Below are 26,456 nucleotides of genomic sequence, written 5' to 3' on the forward strand. Positions count from 1 at the left end.
AAGAGCTCAAGGAATGCCTCAGGGTCTTCCTCCGGACCCATCTTGGCCAAAGTCATTGGGGCGGCCGAGTTGATGGTCTGTCTCTGGGGAACGGCCCAAACCTCCCAGACTCTCTGTGGCAGTCTCTTAATCTCTCTGCTGTGCATGCGAAGTCCCAGTCCAACTCTCTCTCTCGCCTCTCTCCCGGCCGTGGCTTAAATGCGCTCTCTCCACGCCAATTATTGCAATCAGAAACAGGTGTTCATCATCTGTGCTTGACCTACTTACCTGCCGCTCCGCTCTGAGCTCTCTCTCCCGCTACAGACCTCGCAGAACCACGCCCCCTTCGCCACAGTAGGAGAGAAAATCAAGGCTAAAACAATCTTTTTTCTGTTCCTGTGTTTAGATGAGCTGATCTTCATTCATCAGCTAAAGTGTGGCCTAAAGAAGAAGTATCAAAGTGTGTTTGAAGGAATTGCGAAGCAAGGCGACTCAACACTTCTGAATAACATCTACACAGATCTCTATATCACTCAGGGTGGCAGTGAACCGGTCAATACTGAACATGAGGTCAGGCAGATTGAAGTTGCTTCCAGGCGTCATGAATCACAAGAGATACCAGTTGAATGCACACATTTGTTCAAAGCAGCTGAAAAAAACAAAGAGATAAGAACTGTACTGACAAAAGGAGTCGCTGGCATTGGAAAATCCATCTCTGTGCAAAAGTTTGTTCTGGATTGGGCTGATGGAAAAGAAAATCAAGATATCAGATTCATATTTCCTCTTCCATTCAGAGAGATGAACTTAAAGGAGAATGAAAAACAAAGTTTGATGGACCATCTAACTCAGTTTTTCCCAGAAACAAAAGGACTAAACCTTACAAGAAAGAATGATTTTAAAGTCCTGTTCATCCTTGATGGATTGGATGAATGTCGTCTTCCTCTGAAGTTTGACTGTAATGAGACGTTGTGTGATGTATCGGCACCAGCCTCTCTGGATGTTCTCCTGACGAACCTCATCAAGGGAAATCTGCTTCCTTCTGCTCTCATCTGGATCACCACCAGACCAGCCGCTGCCAGTAAGATTCCTCCTGAGTGTATCGACCGGCTGACAGAGATACGAGGATTCAGTGATGAACAAAGGGAGGAGTACTTCAGAAAAAGATTCACTGATGAGAAAATAGCCAATGAAATCATTGATCATGTTAAACAATCAAAGAGTCTCTTTATCATGTGCCACATCCCAGTCTTCTGCTGGATTTCAGCCACTGTTCTCCAAAACATTCTGGAGGAGAAAAGAAATAATGATCTGAAAAATAATCAGTCTGATGAGATCTCTAAAACACTGCAGGAATCAAATACTGACGACACTCCCAGGACTCTGACACAAATGTACACACACTTTCTCCGCTTTCAGATCCAGCAGAGCCGCAGGAAATATGATGGAGAATACGCACCAGATGTTTCCTGGGATAAAGACACCATACTTTCAATGGGGAAACTGGCATTTCATCAGCTGGAAAGAAACAACCTGATCTTCTACGAATCAGACCTGGAAGCCTGTGGTATTGACGTCTATAAGGCATCAGTGTATTCAGGCATGTGTACCCAGATCTTTAAGGAGGAAACAGGGATCGTTCTTGGCACCATGTACTGCTTTGTTCACTTGAGCATTCAAGAGTTTATTGCAGCCCTTTATGCACATTTGTTTCTCGACGTCAAAGAGAAAAGTGTGTTTGTTCAAGAGTCTACAGAACAGGAAAACAAAAATGAAACCATGATTGAGTTGCTCAAGGCTGCGGTGGACAAGGCACTCGAGAGTGAAAATGGACACCTGGATCTTTTCCTTCGCTTTCTCCTTGGTCTGTTGCTCCAGTCCAATCGGCGACTCTTACAAGGTCTGTTGACACAGCAAGATGAAAATGACCAGAGCAAGAAGGAAATTGTTCATTACATCAAGCAGAAACTTGAAGCTAATCTGTCTCCAGAGAGATCCATCAATCTGTTCTACTGTCTGAATGAACTGAATGATCAAACTCTGGTGAAAGAGATTCAGACCCACCTTAGCAAAGGAAGTCTCTCATCTGCTGACCTTTCACCTGCCCAGTGGTCTGCTTTGGTCTTCGTGTTGTTGACATCAGAGGAAGAGCTGGAGGAGTTTGAGCTTCAGAAATTCATGAAATCAGATGAGTGTCTCATTAGACTATCAGCAGTCATCAAAACCTCCAAAGTTGCACTGTAAGTCAAAGTCAAACAAAGTCATTTTTAGTTTTTTTTTTTTTTTTCAGGGTTCCCACATGTCCTGGAAAATTGATGGTTTAATTTTTTTAATAATTTGTTTGTGTTATCCTTTAGCTTAGAACAAAGAGTTTCCTTCTCCTTGAAGCAAATAACATAAGTAGAAGAACGTGCTATATTCAGGGATGCTATGTTTTGAAACATTAGAGAAGTATTTTGAAAGAGCACTATTCACAATGGATAAGTATTATCTAGAGACCTCTGTGATTTAGAAATTACTCCCACATCTGAGTTTTGCGTGGCACATTCACATGGGATAAGAAAAGCCTGTGAATTTACTCGAATTTACTGACTTTTCTCCTGGATGTGACTTCTTTGTAAATGTTTTTTCATTATAGATATAGCTGTATGAACTCAAACAGTCATATGTATCGTTTTGATTGTTTTATAGTAATAAAAATGATTTAATTCAGTTAGAGAACAGACGCTACAGTTAAAAACTGAACTGAGCACAGACAGTAGGAGTCAGATTTCATTTATCACGAGTGAGAAGCTGAAAATATACGGTGGAAGATTCAGTTTCAAAGCTGTAAAAGCGCCCATTTATGGTAAATGGACTGCATTTATATAGCACTTTTAACAGACCCATGGCCATCCAAAGCGCTTTACATCTTGCCTCACATTCACCCATTCACTCTCTCATTCTCATTTAAGCCAGCTTGTCATTGTGCTGTTCTGTTGTTATGTTTTTCATTAAGAATAGTAATGATATTAATATTAAACACACCATTCAAATAGTTTGCTCCCAAATTGGTACTTATTCTAAAGTGAAAGTAATCCGTACGGCCGCACAGGAATTCATAACGGTGCGCATTATGAATGCAGCCTCCATTCTTTGTGAAAGATAAAGACAGAAACGTGCATAGGAAATAAAAACCTTGCATAAATTATATACGATCTGCCTAATCCTGGCCAAATCACAGAGATGTCGATTCGCACGGGACTACTGTTATCACAGGACCTCGGTGTTCAGCGAAATATGGTAGGTCATTTGCGGAGGAATTTTTACTTTACAAATTACAGATATGGCCGATTCGCTTAAGATCACTGACATTCTCTGCAATTATTACAAATCACCAGAGGTCCCCAGATAATACTAGCCCCGTGCGAATAGGGCTAATGTCAACTGGTAATCAGCTACCTAACCTGGTTAATATTATTTTAGTAACTTGCTAACCAATTATTTTAATACATTTTAAGCCTGGGATCTGCAACCTACAGCAATTACACAGCATGTTATATTTAGTTGTGATGATTGTTGTCAATAGTGCAGGTAATTTGGTATTGGGCTGGGCCGGTAAACATGACAACCGCACCACCACACTGAGTATCTCCGGTGGTGGTCGGCCAAAACTTTTTATTTTTGTATTATGCACCTCTGTGGGGAAATATACAACTATATATATATATATATATATATATATATATATATATATATATATATATATATATATATATATATATATATATATATATAGTTGTATATTTATATTTTATATATATATATTTTTTATATATATATATATATATATATATATATATATATAAAAAATATATATTATATATATATATATATATATATATTTTTTTTTTTTAAACTAATATTTACTTTCTTATATCATTTATAAAACTATTATTTAGTGGTATTTATTTAAATGTTTTAAAGGCTGTAGTATGTTGTTTCACTGATGGAAGTACTAAAATAAACACATACAGGTGCTGGTCATATAATTCAAAAAGTTTATTTAGTTCACTAATTCCATTAAAAAAGTGAAACTTGTATATTATATTGATTCATTACACACATACTGATATATTTAAAATGTTTATTTCCTTTAATTTTGATGATTATAACTGACAACTAAGGAAAATACTAAATTCAGAATCTCTCTATTTATTATCTATGGTTCAATATTGAAGACACCTGGTGCCATGCTCTAATCAGCTAATTAACTCAACACAACTGCAAACAGCAGTAATCTAATTATTGACCTTATTCTAAATAAGACAATATTCTGATTAAGGTTGTGGCAGGGGAGGCGTGGTTTTGCGGGATCGGCAGAGGGTGAGAGGAGGCGGAGCCGAGCGGGGCGTAAGTGGGTTAAGTGCAAATGAATAACACCTGTCTCTGATTGCACTAGTTGGCGTGGAGAGCCGGCTTAAAAGCCACAGCAGAGAGATATGAGGGAGAGACAGTCTTTGACTGGGACTGAGACAGTGTACGGACGGTGACATATGTTCGTGAAGCAGAAAGTGACTGAGAAACCCTTTGGAGCAGCGGCTTGTGTTTGATGCGCCCACGTGCGCCTGTTATGTTGATTATTGCAAAAGTGAATAAAACCCAGAGTCTCAGTCCAGCCGACCCCGCCTTCTTCCTTATATCCTTGACCCGAACTACAAAGGTGTTTACATGAGTTGCTTTTAGAGTACTCCGTTCATGTTCCCGTTTGACATGTGATAGAACATAGATCGATTATGGCACGTCATTACGTCCCCATGCCACGCTATGGTCTCCAACATCCAATCATAGCGTGACTTTGGCAGGTCTGTTAATTTTATGAGCTCAGGAAACCCGCTAACTTCACCTGCGGGTGTCGCTGTTGGACAGTGTTACTTTACATTAAGAAGTATAACAAAACATGCATTTTTATAATGTTTTATATCTACATTTACGTTGATTTATTTTTTTAATATTATGTATTGCCTCTTTCTGTTTTTTTGAAGAGACACTGCCCCTCTTTCCTCCTTATTGACAGCCTACATTTAGAATAATAGCTTTGATTAATGATGAAAAAGGTTTAAAAATCATGACTCTTTGGATTGTTTTTCCTGCCGTCGAGCCACAGGCGTTCACTGAATGACCCATCTGGTTTGCGATTACAGATACAAACGTATTGTATTTTACTTTTACAATGAGCATAATAATTACAACAAAAATAAAAATAGAGAGAGAGGACGCAGTGTTCACAATGAACAGTCAAGTAAAACACACACCGCCTATAGCAACGACGTTTATGGCAACGACTTTTCAGACTGACAGATCCGTAAAAGATAAACGCGACTTTTCCGCCATTTGTTACTGGTTTGTAGACGTTGTTATATTAAGTATAATTCCAATTTTGTTTTATTGGCCACAATATTATCGATGATTGTTGAAAGGGGCACTTTTGATTAATTTTCAAAAAGGGCACATGCTCCAACCCACAAAGCCTCCCCTCTGCACTCCCCTGTTGTGCGTAACGTTATGTGTCCTGTCACAAAATGCGGTAAAATCTCCGATATGACATTAATAGTTAGATTAAGGTGTGTACATGTCTCCGATAATGCGACTAAAATAGGCATACTCCACATGTCTTAATCCGATTTATGTGTAGTTAGATTATGACTTTAATCAAATTAAGGCAATTAGAAATCGCTGTCTACATGGTAGCCTCTTAATCAGAGTATTGTCTTAATCAGATTAATATCGGAGTATTGTTGTCCATGTAAACGTAGTCAGTGATCCAAAAGATGACATACTGAATTTGGGATTTGGGAACCTTAGTTGTCAGTTATAATCATCAAAATTAAAGGAAATAAACATTTGAAATATATCAGTCTGTGTGTAATTAATAAATATGTGTCAATTTTTGAATGGAATTAGTGAAATGAATTTAAATTTTGATTATATTCTAATTATATGATCAGCACCTTTGTGCTTAAATGGATGTTTGAGCCTTGTTTATCTTTTTTTTGTTGTAATTATGTAATTGATATATTTATATTTTTATCACCGCAGTGGTAAAAACTGCCACAGTCACAGCCCTATTAGGTACTAAGTAAACATAATTTTTTTTAATATAATGTAGGGGTGTAACGAGACACTTGTCTCATGAGATGAGACACGAGATCGGGTTCACGAGAACGAGATGAGATTTTTACATATTTTTAAGAAATCCACAATGATGAAATGCATGACTAGAGATTAAAAATAGTTTGCAGGTACATTTCAAATGTTTTAAATCTTGTAATGAATGTCATTTAATTTCTACTTTCTTAATATGAATTATCATATACGTTACCTTTAACTTTCAATTTCATGATCCTTTAAATACTCTGTGATTAGGAAGTGGTGGTGCTGAGCGCACATTTTAAAATATAAGTCTGGCACTTCTGTTGCGCGACAAATCCTCCGCCACGGTCTTGTCCACTAACATGTAACACTCACACACTCATAACACATGCTGAAAATGAGCGCTTCACTAACACACAACACAGTTTTCACAGTCTTCTCGTTGCGTGATCGCTGCTGCGCAAGACTCGAACAACTCATTCTAGATGAACTGATGGAATTGAAGTGAGTTCAAGTGACTGTTATGATTATCCACCTGAATTAAATAGCAAATAGCAATTTAATTAGTAAAACTAGAGTGGAGCCGTAATATAAACTTCACCCTCACACTCCTTCATAACCAGGTCATGAGAATAAGACAAGACAGAAATCTCGTCACAGTTTAGTCACGGCTAATTCCAGGCTTTCTGCAGTAAAAACATGTACTAAGTAAATTTGATACCCACTGATTGGTGGCTGCATTTAAATGCTCCCATGTTTTTTGTGGAAGCACTCTGTGGAAGCATCAAATGATTTTTTTTACAGTTTTAGAGCATTGAGCATTCTAGCCAGTGTTGAGCACTTGATAGGAATGGCAATGTTTTTCGTCTGATTTGGCACCTTTTAAAAGACTATCGAGCTAGCACTTTTAAATGTATCATTTATTGTCATTAAAACCTATAGGTGATAAAGAGATTTGATATTTGTATTTTAGCAAATGTATTCAAACATATTATTCTGTAATTTTACTTATTTCCCTTGTAGGCTAAATTACTGTAACTTAACATACAAAGGCTGTTCAGCTCTAGCTAGAGTTCTTGGATCAGATACCAATCTGAAAGAGCTCAACATGAACAATAATAATCTCCAAGATTCAGGAGTGAAGCTGCTCTGCACTGGATTGGAGAATATAAGTTGTAAATTGGAAAAACTGAGGTAAGTTCTGTGACAATAGACAGGGCTCATTTAGCGCAAAATAAGCAAAAACATAAGGTGAAATCAAGACTTAATGATAATAAACAGGGCTGTGTTACCCAATAGCATTATAAGTTTAAGTTGATCATAGAACAATAGCCACCATTGGTCTCTACGATCAACTTAGGCTTACAAAGCTTTTTCGAAAAGAACCCCTAGACAGTATGTTCTGCAGTTTTGAGATATTGAGCTTCAAAGTTCTTTGTAGATAGAACAGTTTTGTTCCCTTTCGAAAGGGAACTCGCACTGCGTCCTAGAACGCTTCGGGGGAACGCTTCCAGCGTGATAGGTGTCTGAAGCTACTATCGAATCACGTCAATCCTATTGACCGGCGACAGCCCATGACATCATCAATGTGCGACCAGGAATTATATAAGGGCACCTACCAAACATGACACCATCTTTTTCGTTTTCAGGGACTGTTCTGTCTGAATTTCTTAAACGAATTAAGGTAATTCAAATTCAGTTATTTACTGCCTGGGATAAAGAGCATGCACAGTCAGTTTGTGTTTTACATATTTACACTGCTGTTTGTGAGAGGGTTGTATTCCTCTCAGATGATCTGGCGGCTGACGAGACTTATCAAAGCAAGTGCTCTTAGGGATGGCTGATGAGATTGTTACTCTCAGCCACCCTGACCATGTATGCTGAGCTGTTGGATGTTATGGAACGCGCTGCAGGCAGTCTGCAGCTGCCATGTTGGCACGTTAGAGGAGAGATCACTTGTGCTAGATTGGACGATCGATTTCTCCCCAGCCATAAACCATCGGCTCAGTTGAGCCTTCCGTTCCTTCCTGATCTTCTTACAGAGATCGAGAGGGCATGGAAGGAAGAACCCATATTTGGCCCGATGTTCATTGTCATCAGCGATTTTATTTTCACTGATTTCAAGGGAATATGGGTGTGTGTTGATGCTGCCGATTGATGAGACGTTTACGAACTATCTTGCATATGAGTAGGCATCAACACAGAGCTCCAACTCTGCCATCTCCTCTCTTACGACGTTGTAGATTAATGGCAGGGCATACACGACAGCAGGTCAGGCTGTTACAGCTTTGCACACCATGGTGGTGTTTCAGGCATACCAGGCCAGGATCCGCATCACCTCTCATGCGCCCCCTCTGAGGAGGAGTAGATTGAATGAGAGGTGAGACTCCTGTAAGAAGGAAAACCTGACCTTCATGTTTCTTCTTCATCGTTTCCCCAGGTGCTTCTTACATCAAGTCTGGGACTGGGTGGACAGATATCGGCCTGCCTTGGCTTGATCAGTGAGAGCACCTCTTTCAGGTATGTAAGGGTGGTAGACACCATATGAGAACTGTGCGTTGAGTCTTCGGTCTACATGCCGCAGGTGAGATGTTCTGTCATTTTTTGTGTGGATAACACTAAAATGTATTTCTCTACAGACCTTCCTTCCCTGTATAGAGTTTAAGGGTATGTGTTTTTGAGTAGACTCCTGACAGGTACAGATACAGAGTCGGGTTTCTCTGTAGATGAAACACCAGATAGTAGGCCTTACCAGGCCTCTCTGGATATGAGTTCCCGTTGTCTCAGTCTCTTTGACAGTTAGCAGGTATTGCTAGCAGGTAGTAGGCCCCTCCAGGCCTCCCTTAAGGCTTGCTATCAGGTGGTAGGCCTCACCAGGCCTCCCTGAAGGCGAGTTCTTGAGTCTGTACAAGCAGCTAGCATGACTTGCTATCAGGTAGTAGGCCTCACCAGGCCTCCTTGGAGACTTGACTATCAGGTGGTTGGCCTCGCCAGGCCTCCCTGAAGGCAAAGTCAGACATATGACATCTGGACACCTAGCCTTACAGGCTATCGGGTAGTAGGCCTCACCAGGCCTCCCTGAGGTTGAACTCAGTCACCTTGGCAGTTAAGCAATATATTGCTAGCAGGTGGCAGGCCTCGCCAGGCCTCCCTGAAGGCTTTCCATCAGGTAGTAGGCCTTCCCTGGCCTCCCTGAAGTCCAGTTCCTATGCAGGGCAACTGGACAGATAGCCTGATTGGCTATCATGTATTGCTGTCAGGTGGTAGGCCTCTCGTAGACCTCCTTGAAAAACTTGCTATCAGGTAGTAGGCCTCTCTGGGCCTCCTTGAAGGTGAAGTATCCATAATGCCTCACCACAGGCTATTAGTTTGTAGGCCTCATCAGGCCTCCCTGAAGGTGAACTCAGCTGCTTGGGGAGTAAGCATGCATTGGTGGCAGGTAGTAGGCCTCACCAGGCCTCCCTGAAGGCTTGCTTTGAGATGGCAGGCATTTCTAGGCCTCCATAAAGGCGAGTCTGGATGCTGTGGCAGTCCGCATGAATTACTATCAAGTGGTAGGCCCCTCTTAGGCCGCCTTGAAAACTTGCTATCAGGTAGTAGGCCTCTCTGGGCCTCCTTGAAGGCAAAGTTTCATAGATTAGGCACTTCTCTTACCAGTTCTTTGTAGGATATAACCTTTGGTAGTTTGGCCTACAGCTGGAGGTTACCCACCAAGCAGGCTCTGGTGCTCCCCTCTCTGAGAGTCGTCAATGAGCACAAAGCCGCCTGAATTTGATCAGACAGTCGTAGGCCCCTCGCGTGGCCTCCCTGTTAGATCAGTCCGTAGGCCTGTCTGGCCTCCTGAGTACTTCTGTAAGATAAGTGCTCGGTAGATCCTAAGATCGAGCAAGTTAACTCCCCTCGCTAGCAAGGGTTAGGAAAGCGCTACGCTGAGTACTGTTCTCTAGGATACCCGTCTCTGGGATCCGGTCTGAGGGGAATACTGCCAGTTCGCAGTCCCTCAGTCTGGATGCCTCACCAGAAGGCGACTTTCCAGAGGCTCGGTTTCAAACAGACAGGGTTGGCCAGGCCCACAGAAGCGACACTAGGTCAGGCCTCCCTGGTGGCATGCGGGAAAGCTTTTTCCGAATAGTGACTGGCTGGGGTGCCCTCGGGCCCCTTGGCCACATTCCCTTAAAGGGACCCCTTCTGTTTAAGAAGTTGGTCACAGGCCTTTGAGCAGTCTGGGTAGGACCTCATGCTTATTCATTAAGGTTTCTGTTGAGGCTTATAGCTTGGGCTATGACCGTAGGGAGTGCTGTCACTGACAGCCCGGTGTGACCAGAGGGGGAGTGGTGTAGTGTTACAGTTCAGCTCACGACTGTAACAAAAAGGATCACAACGTAAATACGATTGCAAAGATATAAATTTATTAAATAGTTCTAGGGAAACCATAATAACATTAAATAGAAAAAACATCTAAACGCCGATCGATCCAATCAAAACCCGAGGAAGACAGGAACAATGAGGATTTCAGGATAGCGGTTTTCAACTCCAAGGGCACCTGCCACGAGCCCATTCCTGCAAACTGCAAGAAAGAAACACAATCAAGAACAACCCCCCAACCCTCTAGTGCGTGAAGGAGCACTTAAATACCCACAGCCCAGGTGTTCACAATCTCACATCACAGATGGACAGTGACGAACAACAATCAAAAGCAAAACACGGTAAGACCGTGACAGCCCCTCTAATAAAAGAGAGGACCTTACCTAAGGGCATCAATTAATAAATCCTTTCTCAAAAAGGTCAGAAATTTAACATTTAGAAAACTGTTCCATCAATACAAGTGAAATCCCATCACCAGCACAGTACTCAGCAAAAGTTCTCTCCCATCACACAGTTGGCTTCTCCCTCTCCAACAGTTCTTCATACCTAAGAAAATCAATATTTAAGGTGAGAGAAAATAAAAGATGAAAGAGCAGTTACTGATGTAAATCAACCTCAACCAGAGTCACAAGGAGCACGGGACAGGGTATCAGCTAGGATATTATCCACACCCCTTATATGCCGAATATCCAATGAGTAAGGCTGTAAAAAGAGGGACCAGCGAACCAGTCGTTGATTTGGGCTCTGCAGAGAATGTAAAAAGGTCAAAGGATTGTGGTCAGAAAAAAACACAATAGGAGATGTACCACTTGTAACATAAACATCAAAATGTTGTAATGCCCAAATCAAAGCTAAGGTCTCCTTTTCAATGGTTGAATAATGTACTTTAGAGAAAGAACTGACCGGATGGTCTACCCCATTTCCATCAGTCTGTATTAATACAGCACCAGCCCCGACCTGGCTAGCATCCACCTGGATCTGAAAAGGTGACTCAAAATGTGGAGCCGCCAGGACGGGTGCCGTGCTGAGCAACCTCTTAATATTTTCAAATGCCTGTTGGCACAGTAAAGACCACTCAAATTTTACTTTGATCTTCAGCAAATCTGTTAAAGGAGCTACTACAGATGAAAAGTTTGGACAAAAACTTCTGTAATAACCTACCATGCCTAAAAAACGCATTAACTCCTGCTTAGTACTTGGTGGAGGAAAGTTATCAATGGCCAGAAGCTTAGCCCGCACCGGACGCACCATACCTTGCCCAACCACTTTTCCTAAATAAGTTACCGTTGCCCTGGCGAACTCACACTTCGCCAAGTTAACTGTAAGTCGAGCCTCAGCAAGACGTTCAAACAGAGCTCGGACACGGCAGAGATGTTGTTCCCAGGTCTGACTATAGACCACAACATCATCTAGGTATACAGCACAACCCTCCAAACCAGACGTCACCTGGTTCATCAAGCGCTGGAAAGTGGCAGGAGCATTTCTAAGGCCGAAACTCATCACAGAATAAGAGAACAATCCAAATGAAGTGATAAATGATGCAATCTCTTGAGCACGTGGCGTAAGAGGCACTTGCCAGTAACCCTTTAATAGGTTGAATTTACTGACATAGGTAGCCGAACCAATTTGATCAATACAATCCTCCATGCGTGGCAGAGGGAAAGAATCAGGTTTCGTTACATTGTTTAGTTTTCGGTAATCTGTACAGAACCGATATGTTCCATCTGGTTTACCCACCAACAAGCAAGGGGATGCCCAGCTGGAAAAAGAAGGTTTAGCAATATTATGCTCAATCATATAATCAATTTCAGACTGTATATACCTGGCGTATAGGTTTTTCTTCCCCAACATCTATGTCATGCTCTATTAGATGCGTCTGAGTTGGAGCATCTGCAAATAAAACTCAAAACTCAAAAATTAATGATATCAACTCAGCTCTATGTTGATCAGGTAAATGTTGCACCAACTGTTCCAAATTAGTCAGAGTTTCTGAATTCTTTAAGCGAGGCTGTAAAAGACAATCATCAGGTGTCACAACATCTGGTACAGCCATCGCCACAGCCACCGGAGCCAAATCAGAGACCACCGAACAGACATAAAATGGTTTTAATACATTTGCATGGCACAATGAAGTACGTTTTTTACGCTCAGGTGTAGAAATTACATAGTTCTGATCAGATACTTTACGAACCACAGTATAAGGACCAGAAAACTTGGCACAGAAAGGTGACTCACGCATTGGTAACAAAGCTAAAACCTGATCACCAGCACAAAACTCCCGGAATTTAGACTTCCTATCAAACCAGCATTTCATTTTCTTTTGCTTTTTCAACAAATTCTCTTTAGCCATCTTCCCTGCTAAAAACAACCGTCTTCGAAAACCATTTACATAATGTAACAAATTCACTGGAGGTTCATCTTCCTGTAACCCATCACGAAGGACTGCAAGTGGCCCACGCACTTTATGCCCAAAAACTAAATCATTTGGACTAAACCCTAAACTGTCCTGCAACACTTCCGGTATATACAGTCTGAAATTGATTATATGATTGAGCATAATATTGCTAAACCTTCTTTTAAGACAGTAAGCACACTGATCATCTCTCTCAACAGACAACTTTGATTTACTCACAGGCCTACCACCACCAGTCAAACTTGAAGAGGATTCAGCATTCTCCAAAGTCTCTGCAGAACGCCAACGGTTCTTTCTCTCCTCACCCTTGTGTGTGAGAACATTCTCATCAGCAAGAATTGATGCCTCCTCCACCGTTTTAACTTTTTGCTCCGCTATAAAAACAGCCACATCATCAGAGTATTCTTAAACTGTTCCAGCAACATCAATTCATAAAGAGTCTCATAGGTATTTGCATAAGATGAAGAACACCATCGATCAAATTGAATGCGCAGATTTCTTGCAAACTCTGAAAAAGATTGTTGCCCTCCATTACGCAAAGCTCTAAACCTTTGTCTGTATGCTTCAGGAACTATCTCATATGCTTTCAATACCACTTCCTTCACTTTTGTATAGACCTGACTATCCGCCACACTAAGTGTAGAATAGGCCTTTTGAGCTTTACCTTGGAGCACACATTGCAATAGTATTGTTCGTTCACTATCTTTCCATCCCATCAAATTGGCTAAACGCTCAAATAAATTAAAGAAAGTGTCTAATTCCTCTTCATTAAACTTGGGCATAAGATTAAGACTTCTTGCAACATCAAAACCCTGCAAAAATGCACTACTCATTTGTGGTTTTTCAATACTAGACCGAGCCTCTAATTGACCATCCCTAATTAACCGCAGTCTCTGTTCTTCTAGATCTAATTTACGAAATTCAAGTTCCCTATTTCTTTTACTATTTTCCATTTCTAAGAGCATCAAGTCTCTCTGTTGCTCATAAGTTACATAACTTTTTTGATTAATTTTCTCCTTAGGATCTTGAATTTCCAACACAGTTTGTTTCTCAGGCCCAGATGTAAACACACCCAAATCTACCAAGGCTGATTTTACAATTAATCCTATACTTTCTTTTAGACGTTTTTCTTTAGCTGTAATCCCAGTGTCAAAATGTGCTGCTACCTCTATCAATTGGTCTTTAGACATTTTGTCTGTCTCCTCCTCAGTAGGATGTTTTAAAAATTCTTCTAACCCTGAGGCCATTTTTATTTTATTTTTTAACCACTACCTATACAAACCTCGTTTTAACACAAATTCAAATTTCTCATAAACAGAGTCTTTTCCCACTACCTAACAAAAAAAAACTAACTCAACCCAAAACTTCGTGCTTCAACCAAGAGCCAAGTTCCTTTAAGCCCTTATACCGACAGCACCGATACCCCTCAGAGAACCAGAGAGATACAGTCCAGCGCCAGTGCCCTCAGCCCAGTGTCAGCACAAAAACAACAAACTAAAATAAAAAAAGTTCAACGCAAAATGCATTGCTACAACCTACTTGGAAAAAGACACCCTTTATGAGAAACAAATATCTAACCTCAAATAACCACTGCACAACACGATTTTACCTCTCCTTACCAATCTAACAAGATTAACCCAATATCAATTATAAAGAAGAAAAATAATATCAAAAAAAAGGTATGCTACTTACCAATCTTCAACACAATGCGACAAACTTAAACTCGGCAGCGAAAAATCAAGCGTTTGCATATAACAAACAGAGCAGCGCTCGCGCAGGTGATCGTAATCAAATGTAATGCGTGCAACCACAGCTCTCTCAATCAGCGAAAAAACTTTTACCAAACGGACGAGCCCCCACTTTTGTTACAGTTCAGCTCACGACTGTAACAAAAAGGATCACAACGTAAATACGATTGCAAAGATATAAATTTATTACATAGTTCTAGGGAAACCATAATAACATTAAATAGAAAAAACATCTAAACGCCGATCGATCCAATCAAAACCCGAGGAAGACAGGAACAATGAGGATTTCAGGATAGCGGTTTTCAACTCCAAGGGCACCTGCCACGAGCCCATTCCTGTAAACTGCAAGAAAGAAACACAATCAAGAACAACCCCCCAACCCTCTAGTGCGTGAAGGAGCACTTAAATACCCACAGCCCAGGTGTTCACAATCTCACATCACAGACCGACAGTGAAGAACAACAATCAAAAGCAAAACACGGTAAGACCGTGACATGTAGGCTTTTCAAGTTTAATTTGCTTGTCCTGACAGTTATCACTGCCAGTGGGCATGCACTCCCCTCAGCATGGCGGCCTGCCAAACAGTCCCTTCAGACTAAAGATGGTGTCATGTTTGATAGGCGCCCTTATGTACTTCCTGGTCGCACATTGATAGGATTGACGTGATTCAGACACCTGTCACGCTGGAGGCATTCCCCTGAAGCGTTCTAGGACGCAGTGTCTCGTTCCCTGTTCTCAGGGAACATAGGTTACATACGCAACCTGAGATATTTTCTGAATAAATAGTCCTAACATGTACACATTAAAACATTTGATTTTGAAAAAAATATTTTTAACATGCTGATTGATAAGCTTAATGATAAATATAGATAAATAAATAAAAAATGATTGTCACAAACCTGGTATGAAGACTAGGGTTCATACAGTTTGTTGGACAGATAAAACTATTATATTTGCAGATTAAATTGCTCAGGTAATTTCTAGAATAACTGTGTAATTAGCTGAATGTTACATTTGCATTTCTGTTCTAGCCTCTCCTACTGCGGTATCAGAGAAGAAGGTTATAAAGCTCTGGCTTCAGCTCTGAGATCAAACCCTTCACACCTGATAGAGCTGGATCTTGCAGGAAATGATCCTGGAGAATCAGGAGTGAAGGAGCTCAGTGATTTACTAGAGGATCCACACTGTCAACTGAAGACACTGAGGTGAGATGGGATTAAATAATACACAATGTGCAGGTAAATTATTTATAAAAAAATATATATATTTTTTCTAATACAGTAGACCCTTGATCTTCAAACTTTTTAAAGATGGACCTTTTTTATTGACGCGACCCTCACAGTATATACAATATATTAACCCTCTGGACCCTTAGGCTAATCAGTGGCCCTGAAGAAGTTTGACATACTCAGACATTTGTGTTTTTTTCAGTTGCTTTAAAGCATATTAATGGCTAAAGTCTGATTACACTGTATTCAGCACAAACAGGGCTATACTGATATGTGAGTAACATGTACATAAAAGTTTGTAGTTTTGAGAAAATAATGCTTATGCATAGTTTTTGGGAAAACTAAAATGTTACATACCTAAAATAAGGCAATTTTACTTTAAAGATTTGTTCACAAGAACTGGATGTTGTTGCCTAGAGTTTTTTCTTCAAAACAGTGTGAAACCCATTCTGATCACTCATTCATACAATATAACATGAGGAGATTTATTGATTGAATGTATTGTTTTTAGCTTATTCACAAAAAAATGTTTAATTTAAAAGTAGTAAATTAATTGTCTTTGGTAAATGGTAAAATGGTAAATGGGCTGCATTTATATAGCGCTTTTATCCAAAGCGCTATATAAATACATTTTTTTACATTTTTTACATTTTTGCCTCACATAGTCTTAGTCTTTACAAAGACTTTAGACCTGCAGTACTGTTCAAACGTTTTAGAAGTTTTTTTTTTACTTTTATTTATATATATATATATATCGCCTTTGGCTTGGCTTGCTCAGTTGGGGACACTAAAAATATGATTAAAGTTATTCAACTTATTATACAAATAAAATGTATGAATTAGGTCTTATTTACTTCTATAAACTTAAATACTGATCTGCCAACATTGTTGCTATATGATAATTTAAAATAAGCTGATAACATCACTGTTTTTTTTTTCTCCAGTACGACTGTACAGCCAAATCTAATTTTGTCGCAATATTATCCTGTTTGACACTGTGAAGCTGCTTTGACACAATCGTGATTGTAAAAGCGCTATATAAATAAAGTTGATTGATTGATATATATATATATATATATATATATATATATATATATATATATATATATATATAAACTTTGAAACCGTTTGAACAGTACTGTAGGTCTATATATATATATATATATATATATATATATATATATATATATATATATATATATATATATATATATTCTGCTCACCAAGGCTGAATTTATTTGATCCAAAATAGTAAAAACAGTAATATTGTGAAATATTTTTACAATTTAAAATAAATGTTTTCTATGTGAATATCTAGTAAAGTGTAATTTATTCCTGTGATCAGAGCTGAGTTTATCATCATTACTCCAGTCTTCAGTGTCACATGATCCTTCACTAATCATTCTCAGATGAGGATTTGATCTATAAGCTCAACAAACATTTCTTCTTATTATGAATGTTGTCATTTTCTCAGGATAATTTGATAAAAAGATTTAACCCAGAGGGATAAATCTTTGATTAACAGAAAGTTCAAAATAATAACATTTATCTGAAATAAAAAATATTTAGTAACTTTATAAATGTCTTTACTGTGATTTTTGATGAATATAAGGCATCTTTGTGAATTTAATTTAATTTCAGTAGATTTCTATTTCAGATAAATGCTGTTGTTTTGAACTTTCTATTTATCAAAGAATCCTGAAATAAATTGTACAAAAATGTTTTCAACATTCATAATAATATAAGAAATGTTTCTTGAGCAGCAAATCAGCAAATTACAATGATTTTTGAAGGATCAAGTGAAACTGAAAACCGGAATAAAACAGACAGATCTAAAACTTTTGAACATTAGTGAATACTTGGGTTTAGACATGAAAACAACAGAGCAGTGGTGTAAAAATAAATAAAAAAATAAATAATAATAATACATAAAGTGCAAAAGACACATTCAGGGCAAACAAGGACAGTGCAAGATGAACGAACCCTATTTCGTATCTCTATTTGAGCGCATCTGCATTTAAAATAACGAACATGAGTGCGCAAAAACGCAACATGAGCGGTGCATCAGCGTATAGCAGTCAATAAACAGGTCAGTAATGTACGGGACATTTAGGCCCAATAAACGGGACAGTTAGCAAACCTATTTTTATATCATGCTGCGTTTAATATTATAGAGCATAATATCCTCATTTCGTATCTTTATTTAGCATCGAGGTTGCTTACCTATTTCCTGTTTCAACATGTTTCCGTTGATTTCACACATTTTAGTTTGGCAATAGTTCAACTAGTAGGCTAGCCTACAATGTGAAGTTTATGCATCAGTAAAGCTACTATAAGTGAGATTAAATGCTTTACCTTAAAAATTCTCATTTTAAAATCGCGTTCGTCTTATTCTAAAGGTAAATCCAAGGTAAACTTGCAGCGTGTCCTCTGAGCTGAAATCAGAAGAAAGATGATGATTCTTTGTTTTGAGATGATGGGGCCGTTTACAGGTTCTCGTTCCTTCCTCGTGGACGATTTGCATGTAAATCGCTTGCGTGCGTGTGGGTGTGGTCACATTAAAGTTAATGAGTAGCGCTGGAGAAACTGGACCTCTCACTGTTTTCATACAGATTACATAAACAGAGAATATTTGTTTTTTATAGAAATGACTTCATTTAAAAGTAGACCTTCCAGGCTTTATAACGAGATATCTGTCATGTCTGTGTGGCAAGTTTTCTCTGAGTTCTGAGTATATTTTACATGTATTTCAGAAAGGACTTCACAGGGAGAAAGACGGGAGAACACGCATCCTGTTTGTTTTCTTTATTCAGCGAAAAGCACAACATTTATTTTTTATTTTTAGTGTACATAAAAAAGTAGACACTTTAAACTTTGTAAAGACATATCATTCATGTCTGTGAGGCTAAAAATGACAGAGTATTTTAAGCTGGTTTACATTGTCATGAGGAAAAATACAGCAAAATGCCGGGGCGCGTTCTTCGGGTCCAGAGGGTTAAACAGGTTTGCAAACAATGAATGTGTGTGCATGTGTGCATGGGCATAATTTATGGGTATGTATTTACAAAACAATATATTGTTTTATAGTTAGTTTTAAGGATGAAACAATCATAATATAAACATGAATAATGTGATAAATTAAAGTCGATGTACTTTAAAAATTCAACATGAATTATTGTACATATCTGACACACACTTCTGTCGATAAAGTTACACCACTGTGTGTGTTTAAATGTCATTCTAGAAAGCCAACGCTTAAGAGTTTACAATCCAAGACTGAATTACTCAGACTGTTTTAATATGAAGATATATAGGCTCAAACATTTAAACAAAAAAAAAATATATATATATATAATATATTTTTAAATGTATAAAAACATTATGTGAGTATAACAACTTATAACCAAAACTAATGTGAAGCCACAAGTGTGGCCACACTTCATTTCAAATCTAAGGACGAAATCTCTAAAATCATGCATTTTATGAAGCAAATTGTAAGACTGTCATGAGTTTTTAGCAAAGGCTAAGAAAAGATGCTAATAATCATTGTTATTGGCCTGTAAAACACATAATGGCAGTCTACTAACTAGTCTTTCAACGGCTCAATTCACAGTCTATTGTTTTCACTCAATGGACGTTTCACCGGTCTGTCATGAATAGCCCCGTTTCCACCACAGGAACTTTACCCAGGAACCAGGGCCCTCATTTATCAAGGGTGCGTACGCACAGTTCTGTGCGTAGTGAGTGCGTAAGAACAGTTTCACGCAAAGTGTGGGATTTACCAACTTGTACTTATACGTAGAAATGTGTGTGCATTGATAGGAGACAGACCGGTATCCCAGAATGCATCTCACACCGATCAGCAAGCGTCAGTAGCGGACGAGAAACCCTGCGTAATTTAACAATACACTGTAAAAAATTGTGTCGTAAAATAACGGTAATCTACTGGCAGCTGTGGTTGCCAGCAATGTACTGTTAATTTACAGCCCTCTACTGTTTATATACAGCTCTCATTTTTTACAGTATTTTACCGTAATAATACCATGAAAGGTAACTTTTCATTTGGAAAACTGATTGCTTCAAACAGTTCTCATTTTAAAACTAGTATTTATAGGTGTTTGTATCGTAAAACTTCATTTGAGTCCTTTCACATGTGCAAGGTGTAGTAATGAAATAATTTAGAAACATGACTTTAACTTCACTTTTTGCGGTTCATTGTGAGCAATAGCACACACGTATGTGATAAATTACTCAACAAACGGCTCATAACTGCATCAGCAAACACAGTCACTGCCGTTAAATAAAGCATCAGGCAGCATATCATCAATGTTTCTCTGCTCATCCTGGACTGAAGCACAGGCTCTACTCTTCAGCACAACGGTAACCCACAAAACTAATGAATTCAACTTAAACATCTCTTCTATATCATCTTGTGCAACAACACATAAACACAGGTCATTTTAATATTTACTCTCCTTATCAGTTACTGACTTTGCACAACTTTTTTCTAATAACTTTCACTAATATTTCAGTGAAAATATCTTAAATCATCTGGTAAATCTGACTGTTACGTTTTACAGTATATTACTGTTTTTCCTTGATTTAACGGTAATCTACTGGCAGCTCTGGTTGCCAGTAAAGTGCCGTTTTTTTTACAGAACTTTTCCATAAATTAATTTACAGTTTCTTACTGTTAATTTACGGTTCCCTCTGTGGGTTTTTTCATCTAACCCCTTTAACCCTTTTAACCCCACAGCAAAATCTTCAGTTTTAAATGAACACTGAAGAGTGTACACACTACAGAGTGTTAGAGTAATTGAAGCATTGATGAAGTTCATGAGATAATTAAGAGATGAATTAAGTGATAACTGAGAACACCTGTTAACAAACATCACTGAAGGACAGAGAAACACAAGAACTACAGCTGACTTCAGCCACAGCTTTAGATGAAATCAACTGATGATAAAAGAAGACATTAAATCTCTGAAGATCTCAGCAGAGGCTTAAACAACTCCACAAACAGCATTACCAGCTTCACACATTACTAACCAGACTGACTTTATTTCTGTCAGACGACTACAGAAGCTCTTATTGAGAATTATCAGATCTTTAGGTGTTGATGTTTAATTGAAAATATTTGGTCACCATTATCGTGATCAGTGTTTGCTTCAGTTGGGCTCTTGGCCCTTGACTTTGTAATGATAGTCTTTCTTTGTCTGCTATAACTGTGTGTTTCTTAAACACATTTATTGTAGCAAAAAAGCCAAGAAAAAAAATATGGTCAGAAGTTATTGGCTATGTTTTGCTATAATTGTAATAGGATGTTTAGCTTGTTAATCTTGTCCAGTGTTTCTTCCCCAAACAAACCCATTCTTTTAAAAACACATACATTTATTCTTAATTTATGTTATTAAACTGGAACCCTTCTGAAATTATCAACCACTGATTAGGAATTAGTTATAATTTAAAGTCATGAGTTCAAAAATTAGTTTGCTCTCTGCTGTCATTTAGACTCACATAGAGATGAAGAATCAGCACATGAATCTCAACAATGGTGACAATCAATAAAAAAAAACGAACAGATCAACTCTGAACATCATAAAACACTACTCAAAGTCAACACAACAACAGCAGCAAAAATAAAGGCAAATAATAAGAATTAAAGAAAATAACCAGGCTATTCAGCAGCATCATTTATTCGTGCCGCAATGCATGCTGGGAGTTTTGATTGTCACCACGGCTGAGATTCATACGGCGATTCTTGATGTCTATGTGAGTCAGATCGCTTCAGATGTTTTGACCACAAGCGTTCCCATGCTCTTCAAATTATCTGGTTGTTGCAACGATGTTATAAAATTGTAGGATTCAAGTTTTGCAAAAAATTAAGCGCCAACTACATGTTTATAGATAAGACTAATAAATTATTAGTGAATTAAACTATTATTAAATAGTCAACATAACCAACTCATGGTTTTTTCTCAGCTTTGCTTGCTATAACACATGTATTGAATACACACCGTTACAGCAGCGAGAGAAAAAACTAATGATATTGTGTCAATGTTCAAGAGCCCAACTAAAGCAAACACTGATCACCATAATGGTAACGTCAGAAGAAACAATCAAACATCATCTGATAATTCTCAATAAGAGCTTCTGTAGACGTCTGACAGAAATAAAGTCAGTCTGGTTAGTAATGTGTGAAGCTGGTAATGCTGTTTGTGGAGTTGTTTAATCCTCTGATGAGATCTTCAGAGATTTAATGTCTTCTTTTATCTTCAGTTGATGAAATCATGTTTCTCTTTCCTTCAGTGATAACAGCAGGTGTTCATCAGTGTCTGAATTCACTCTCTTCTTTCCTCTCTCTCTGTCGAGTGGTCTATATCAGTGAACTAGTGTAGGGAATAGTGAATAAGGGGATAGGGAGTGATTTTGAACACAGCCTCTGAGTGTCGACTTTAAGTGTGTTAATTCACAGTATATTACTGTTGGCTATTTTCTCGAAAATGACAAATATTATCCCAGAATGCATTGTTTTCTACAGTATATTACTGTTTTAATGGAAAACAGCATTTTACTGTCAAAATGTGGCCGTTTTTTTACAGCATTTTTTTACAGTGTACTACTGTTAATGTGTCAAAAATGTAGTTTTAAGACTTTTTCAGGCAAGAATGTACTTGTTTAATAAATAAATCTGTGGTTTTATTTTAGGGCCGGGACTCGATTAGAGGCTTTGTAATTAATAAATCAAAATTAATCGCATTTTAATTGCATATAAATATTTGACCTGAGAACAATGAGATGTAATTTTTCACATGTATTTTTAGTATACCATTGAATAATGACTGAATACATAAGCTTAATCAACAAAATATAGTTTATTTATTTCAGTCCAGCAGACCAGCGCAATGTTTGCCATGAAGTGTAGCAGAAGCGTATTTGTGGTATTTGAGGCTCGATGTGCTGCGGTGATACGCTAACTCCTTATTGTATCGCTTGCACACAACCATGCTCTTGTCGACGCTTCCATCCTTTCGCTTTTTAAAACAAAATTTCCCATCCACGGGGCCGAGCAAAGCGGTCTCATCAGCTTCTTCGCTCACGTTCACTATGGTTTGTTGTTGTCGTGACTCGTGAACACTAGTTGGTGTTCCAGTGTAATCGGTCCGTCGAAACTCATTCATTGAAAAACGTTCCGTGGTGCAAAAATAAGTGTGGTTAAAATATATTTTTTTCCCCGTAATTAATCTTAATTAACGTGTTAAAGTCCCGTAATTAATTAATCTTAATTAACGTGTTAAAGTCCCGTAATTAATTAATCTTAATTAACTCGTTACAGTCCCGTAATTAATTAATCTTAATTAACGCGTTACAGTCCCGGCCTATGCAGAGTTGTGAGATCCAGTCGCTCAGCGGGTGCCCAGTAGAGGGCGACACTGGAGTGGATTTTCAAACCTCTCCCGTCCCACAAAAACATCCCGTCCCATCCCAATCCCACGAAAAAACGAGGGGAAGTTCCTGTCCCGTCCCAATCCCAAAAGAATGACTCCCGTTCCCGTGTTGTGTTTATTTGGCCAGAATCTGTCAGTTACAGTAAAAAAATTCAGTACTGATCACAGCATACCCATCCGCAGATGAATAAAGACCCAAATCGTCATTTTTGTTTAAGATGGGTTTCAGTTCAATATAATAACGATGCACACACATTAAATTCCACATAAGTCATCAAAGCAAAAACAGACAGACACACACACACACACACACACACACACACACACACACAGTAAATGTCTTGCAGCTGGCTTATGCGTTGTCACTCCATCTTTTTGGTTACTTCAGACTAGGGATGCACCGAAATCAAAATTCTTGGCCGAAACTGAAAGCTGAAAAAGAGGAAACCAAGGCCGAAAACCGAAACACTGAAATAAATTATGCCAATTATTAGTACCATTGCATATAGGGCTATGACAGATTTTATGCACTAAAACCAAGGCATTGCAATTGCACAAATTAATATTAAAGTTTCAAATAATAAATCATTATAAATTATGCAAATATTTATTTAGCACATTGCAACAATGCACAGTATAAAATAAAATCCAAACTAAAATGTTTAACTTGACCTCACTCATGTTCATTAAATAATAATGCACAGGCCTACTGGCCTGAAGAAAGAGACATACATTTAATAAAGTAATCGAATGTAAAATAAGTGCATATTTAACTGTAATTAAAGATTAATCCTTATTAAACTTACTAAAGCTATTCTATCAAGAGCAGTAAGTGATGTCTTTATCTTTTGTTTGACATTAAACCGTCAGCAGTAAAGGCTACTGCCCCTTTAAGACCTGATGCAGGGATATGCTCGTCTTTCTCGACTGTATACAGTAAAAGTTGGTTTGGTTTGGTTACTTTATTGTCCCCGAGGGGAAATTCTGCTTGGGCACAGTGCATAGTTGCTTCTTAAAAGAACATCACAAACATAAAAAACACCACAGACATCACAGATCACACACATACTGCTTGGGCATAAGGCAAAGGTAATTCATTAAAAAAAAAAAAAAACACATTATTGACAACTCAGGTCCATGAATGAAAGTGCATGTGCTAAAGTGCTTATATGTTTATTGCACGTTGCCCTAATAGCACCGAAATCATAGATAAACTTCTTTATTTTTCTTTCTTCCTCTTTCCCTTTGGACACAGCTCTATTTTACATTGTTCAGCAGCTTAATGGAGGCTGGCACAAATGATAATTTTAAGCGATTCGTTTTACATTTTGGTACACGGAGTCTTCTTCCTGATGGCAGGGCTTCGTATTCAAGGAAGAGGGGATGTTTAAGATCAGATTTAATTTTCATAGCCTGTTTCATAATTGTCTGATCATACAGGGTCTGAATAGGCTCATAGTCTCTCCTTCCTATAATTTTCATAGCCGTTTTGTGCATGTTGGCAAGCTTGTTTTTCAGTTTTAGTGTTAAGTTGCCAAACCAAGCACTAATTCCATATCTGATGACACTCTCCAATATTGCACGGTAGAAGATCATCATGATCTGACTGCTCACTCCATACAACCTTAATCGCCGCAGAAAATAAAGCCTCTGCTGCAGTTTATTGCACAGGTTATCAACATGTGTATTCCAGCAGAGAAGATTATCGATGTGGACACCTAAGTATTTGTATGAGGACACCTGAGTTACTTCCTGGTTTTTAATGACCACTGGCTTGTGGTCTGTAACTTTCCTCGGGTCAAAGACCATCTCCTTTGTTTTATGAATGTTTAAAAATAGATAATTTCTGTCACACCATTTAACGAATGTATCTATTTCATCTTGGAACATAGAGGAGTCTACATCCTTGTATAAAAGGCTCAAGATCGCGGTATCATCTGCAAATTTCATTATATAGTTGTTAACGTGAAATTTCCTACAGTCATTGGTGTACAATGTAAACAGTATTGGTGACACTACACAACCTTGAGGAACTCCTGTGTTACAGTATTTGACCTCCGATAGTGTCCTGTTGACCCTCACTTGCTGTGCCCTGTTGTTTAAAAAAGAATAAAACCATTTAATTAAGATAGTATTAACGTTCATGTTTTTAAGCTTCTCTAAAAGCACATGAGTTTGGACTGTGTTAAAAGCTGAACTAAAGTCGACAAACAAGATTCTAGCATAAGCGTTTATGTTTTCGAGGTGTTTAGAAATAAAGTGAGAGATGCATAGAATTGCGTCATCAGTGCTGCGTTCTTGCTTATAGGCAAACTGGTACACATCTAGTTTTGACTCTACATCCTTCATAAGTAAAGACACAACGAATTTTTCAAAACATTTCATTACAGTCGAGGTTAGAGCTATAGGACGAAAATCTTTATTTTCTGAGGCGCCTGTTTTTTTAGGCAATGGAGTTATAATTGATTTCTTCCACAGAGTTGGGACAGTATGAGTAGCCAACGACTGCTGGAAAATAGGGCACCAAGCCATTGATAGTTCTTCTGCACAGCTTTTGAGCAGAAAGGCTGGTAGGCCATCAGGGCCTGTGGCCGTGCCCGTATGTACTTTGCTGAAAAGTCGTTTGATGCTACATGGGTCCACCTCCAGGTAACAGGTAGAGTCAATAGCTGGCAGGGACTGCAAAACACTGTCACATTCCTGAGCAAAGTTTTTAGAGTCAAATCGCAGGAAGAAATCATTCAGCTCATTTGATTTATGTTGATCGTCCAGTGTAATGGTATGTTGTTTTGCGGGGTTCATATTAGTCACAGATTTCATTGTGTGCCAGAGTTTTTTGGTATTTAATGTTTGCAAGTTTTGTTCCATCGTTTGCCTATGTTTTTCTCTCACATTATTGAGGAGTTGTTTAAGTTCTTTTTGGACCACTGACAATCCCGCTCTATCCTTGTTTCTAAAGGCTTGCTTTTTCCTATTTATGCAGTCTTTAATTTATTTTGTAATATAGGGTTTGTTGTTGGGGTACACTACTATATCCTTCCTGGCCACTACATTATCAACACAAAACCCTATGTAGTCTGTTATAGTACTAGTAGCCTCATCAAGCTCTAAGGAATGAAAAATCGACCAATCTGTACACATGAAG

The 26,456-nt window shown here is 38.4% G+C and overlaps 1 protein-coding gene and 1 long non-coding RNA gene across 3 annotated transcripts in view; one reads left to right on the forward strand and one right to left on the reverse strand.

Annotated features, from left to right (window-relative positions):
* The window catches only part of LOC137040675 (uncharacterized), a 442,512-nt gene that overhangs the window by 268,872 nt on the left and 147,184 nt on the right, over positions 1-26,456 (reverse strand). The gene's annotated exons all lie outside the window — the stretch shown is intronic.
* LOC137040656 (NLR family CARD domain-containing protein 3-like) overlaps positions 1-26,456 on the forward strand; it is a 153,306-nt gene that overhangs the window by 35,826 nt on the left and 91,024 nt on the right. For both annotated transcript variants that reach the window (XR_010897959.1, XM_067416444.1), the window contains exons 6-8: positions 386-2,216; positions 7,132-7,302; positions 15,666-15,839. Coding sequence is in view for 1 of the 2 variants with exons in the window: in XM_067416444.1 (XP_067272545.1) it covers positions 386-2,216; positions 7,132-7,302; positions 15,666-15,839 (2,176 nt within the window). In the remaining variant the exon portion in view is untranslated. The remainder of the gene's footprint in view (positions 1-385; positions 2,217-7,131; positions 7,303-15,665; positions 15,840-26,456) is intronic.

This window comes from Pseudorasbora parva, chromosome 14, assembly GCF_024679245.1.
Source record: "Pseudorasbora parva isolate DD20220531a chromosome 14, ASM2467924v1, whole genome shotgun sequence".
Lineage (NCBI taxonomy): Eukaryota > Metazoa > Chordata > Actinopteri > Cypriniformes > Gobionidae > Pseudorasbora > Pseudorasbora parva.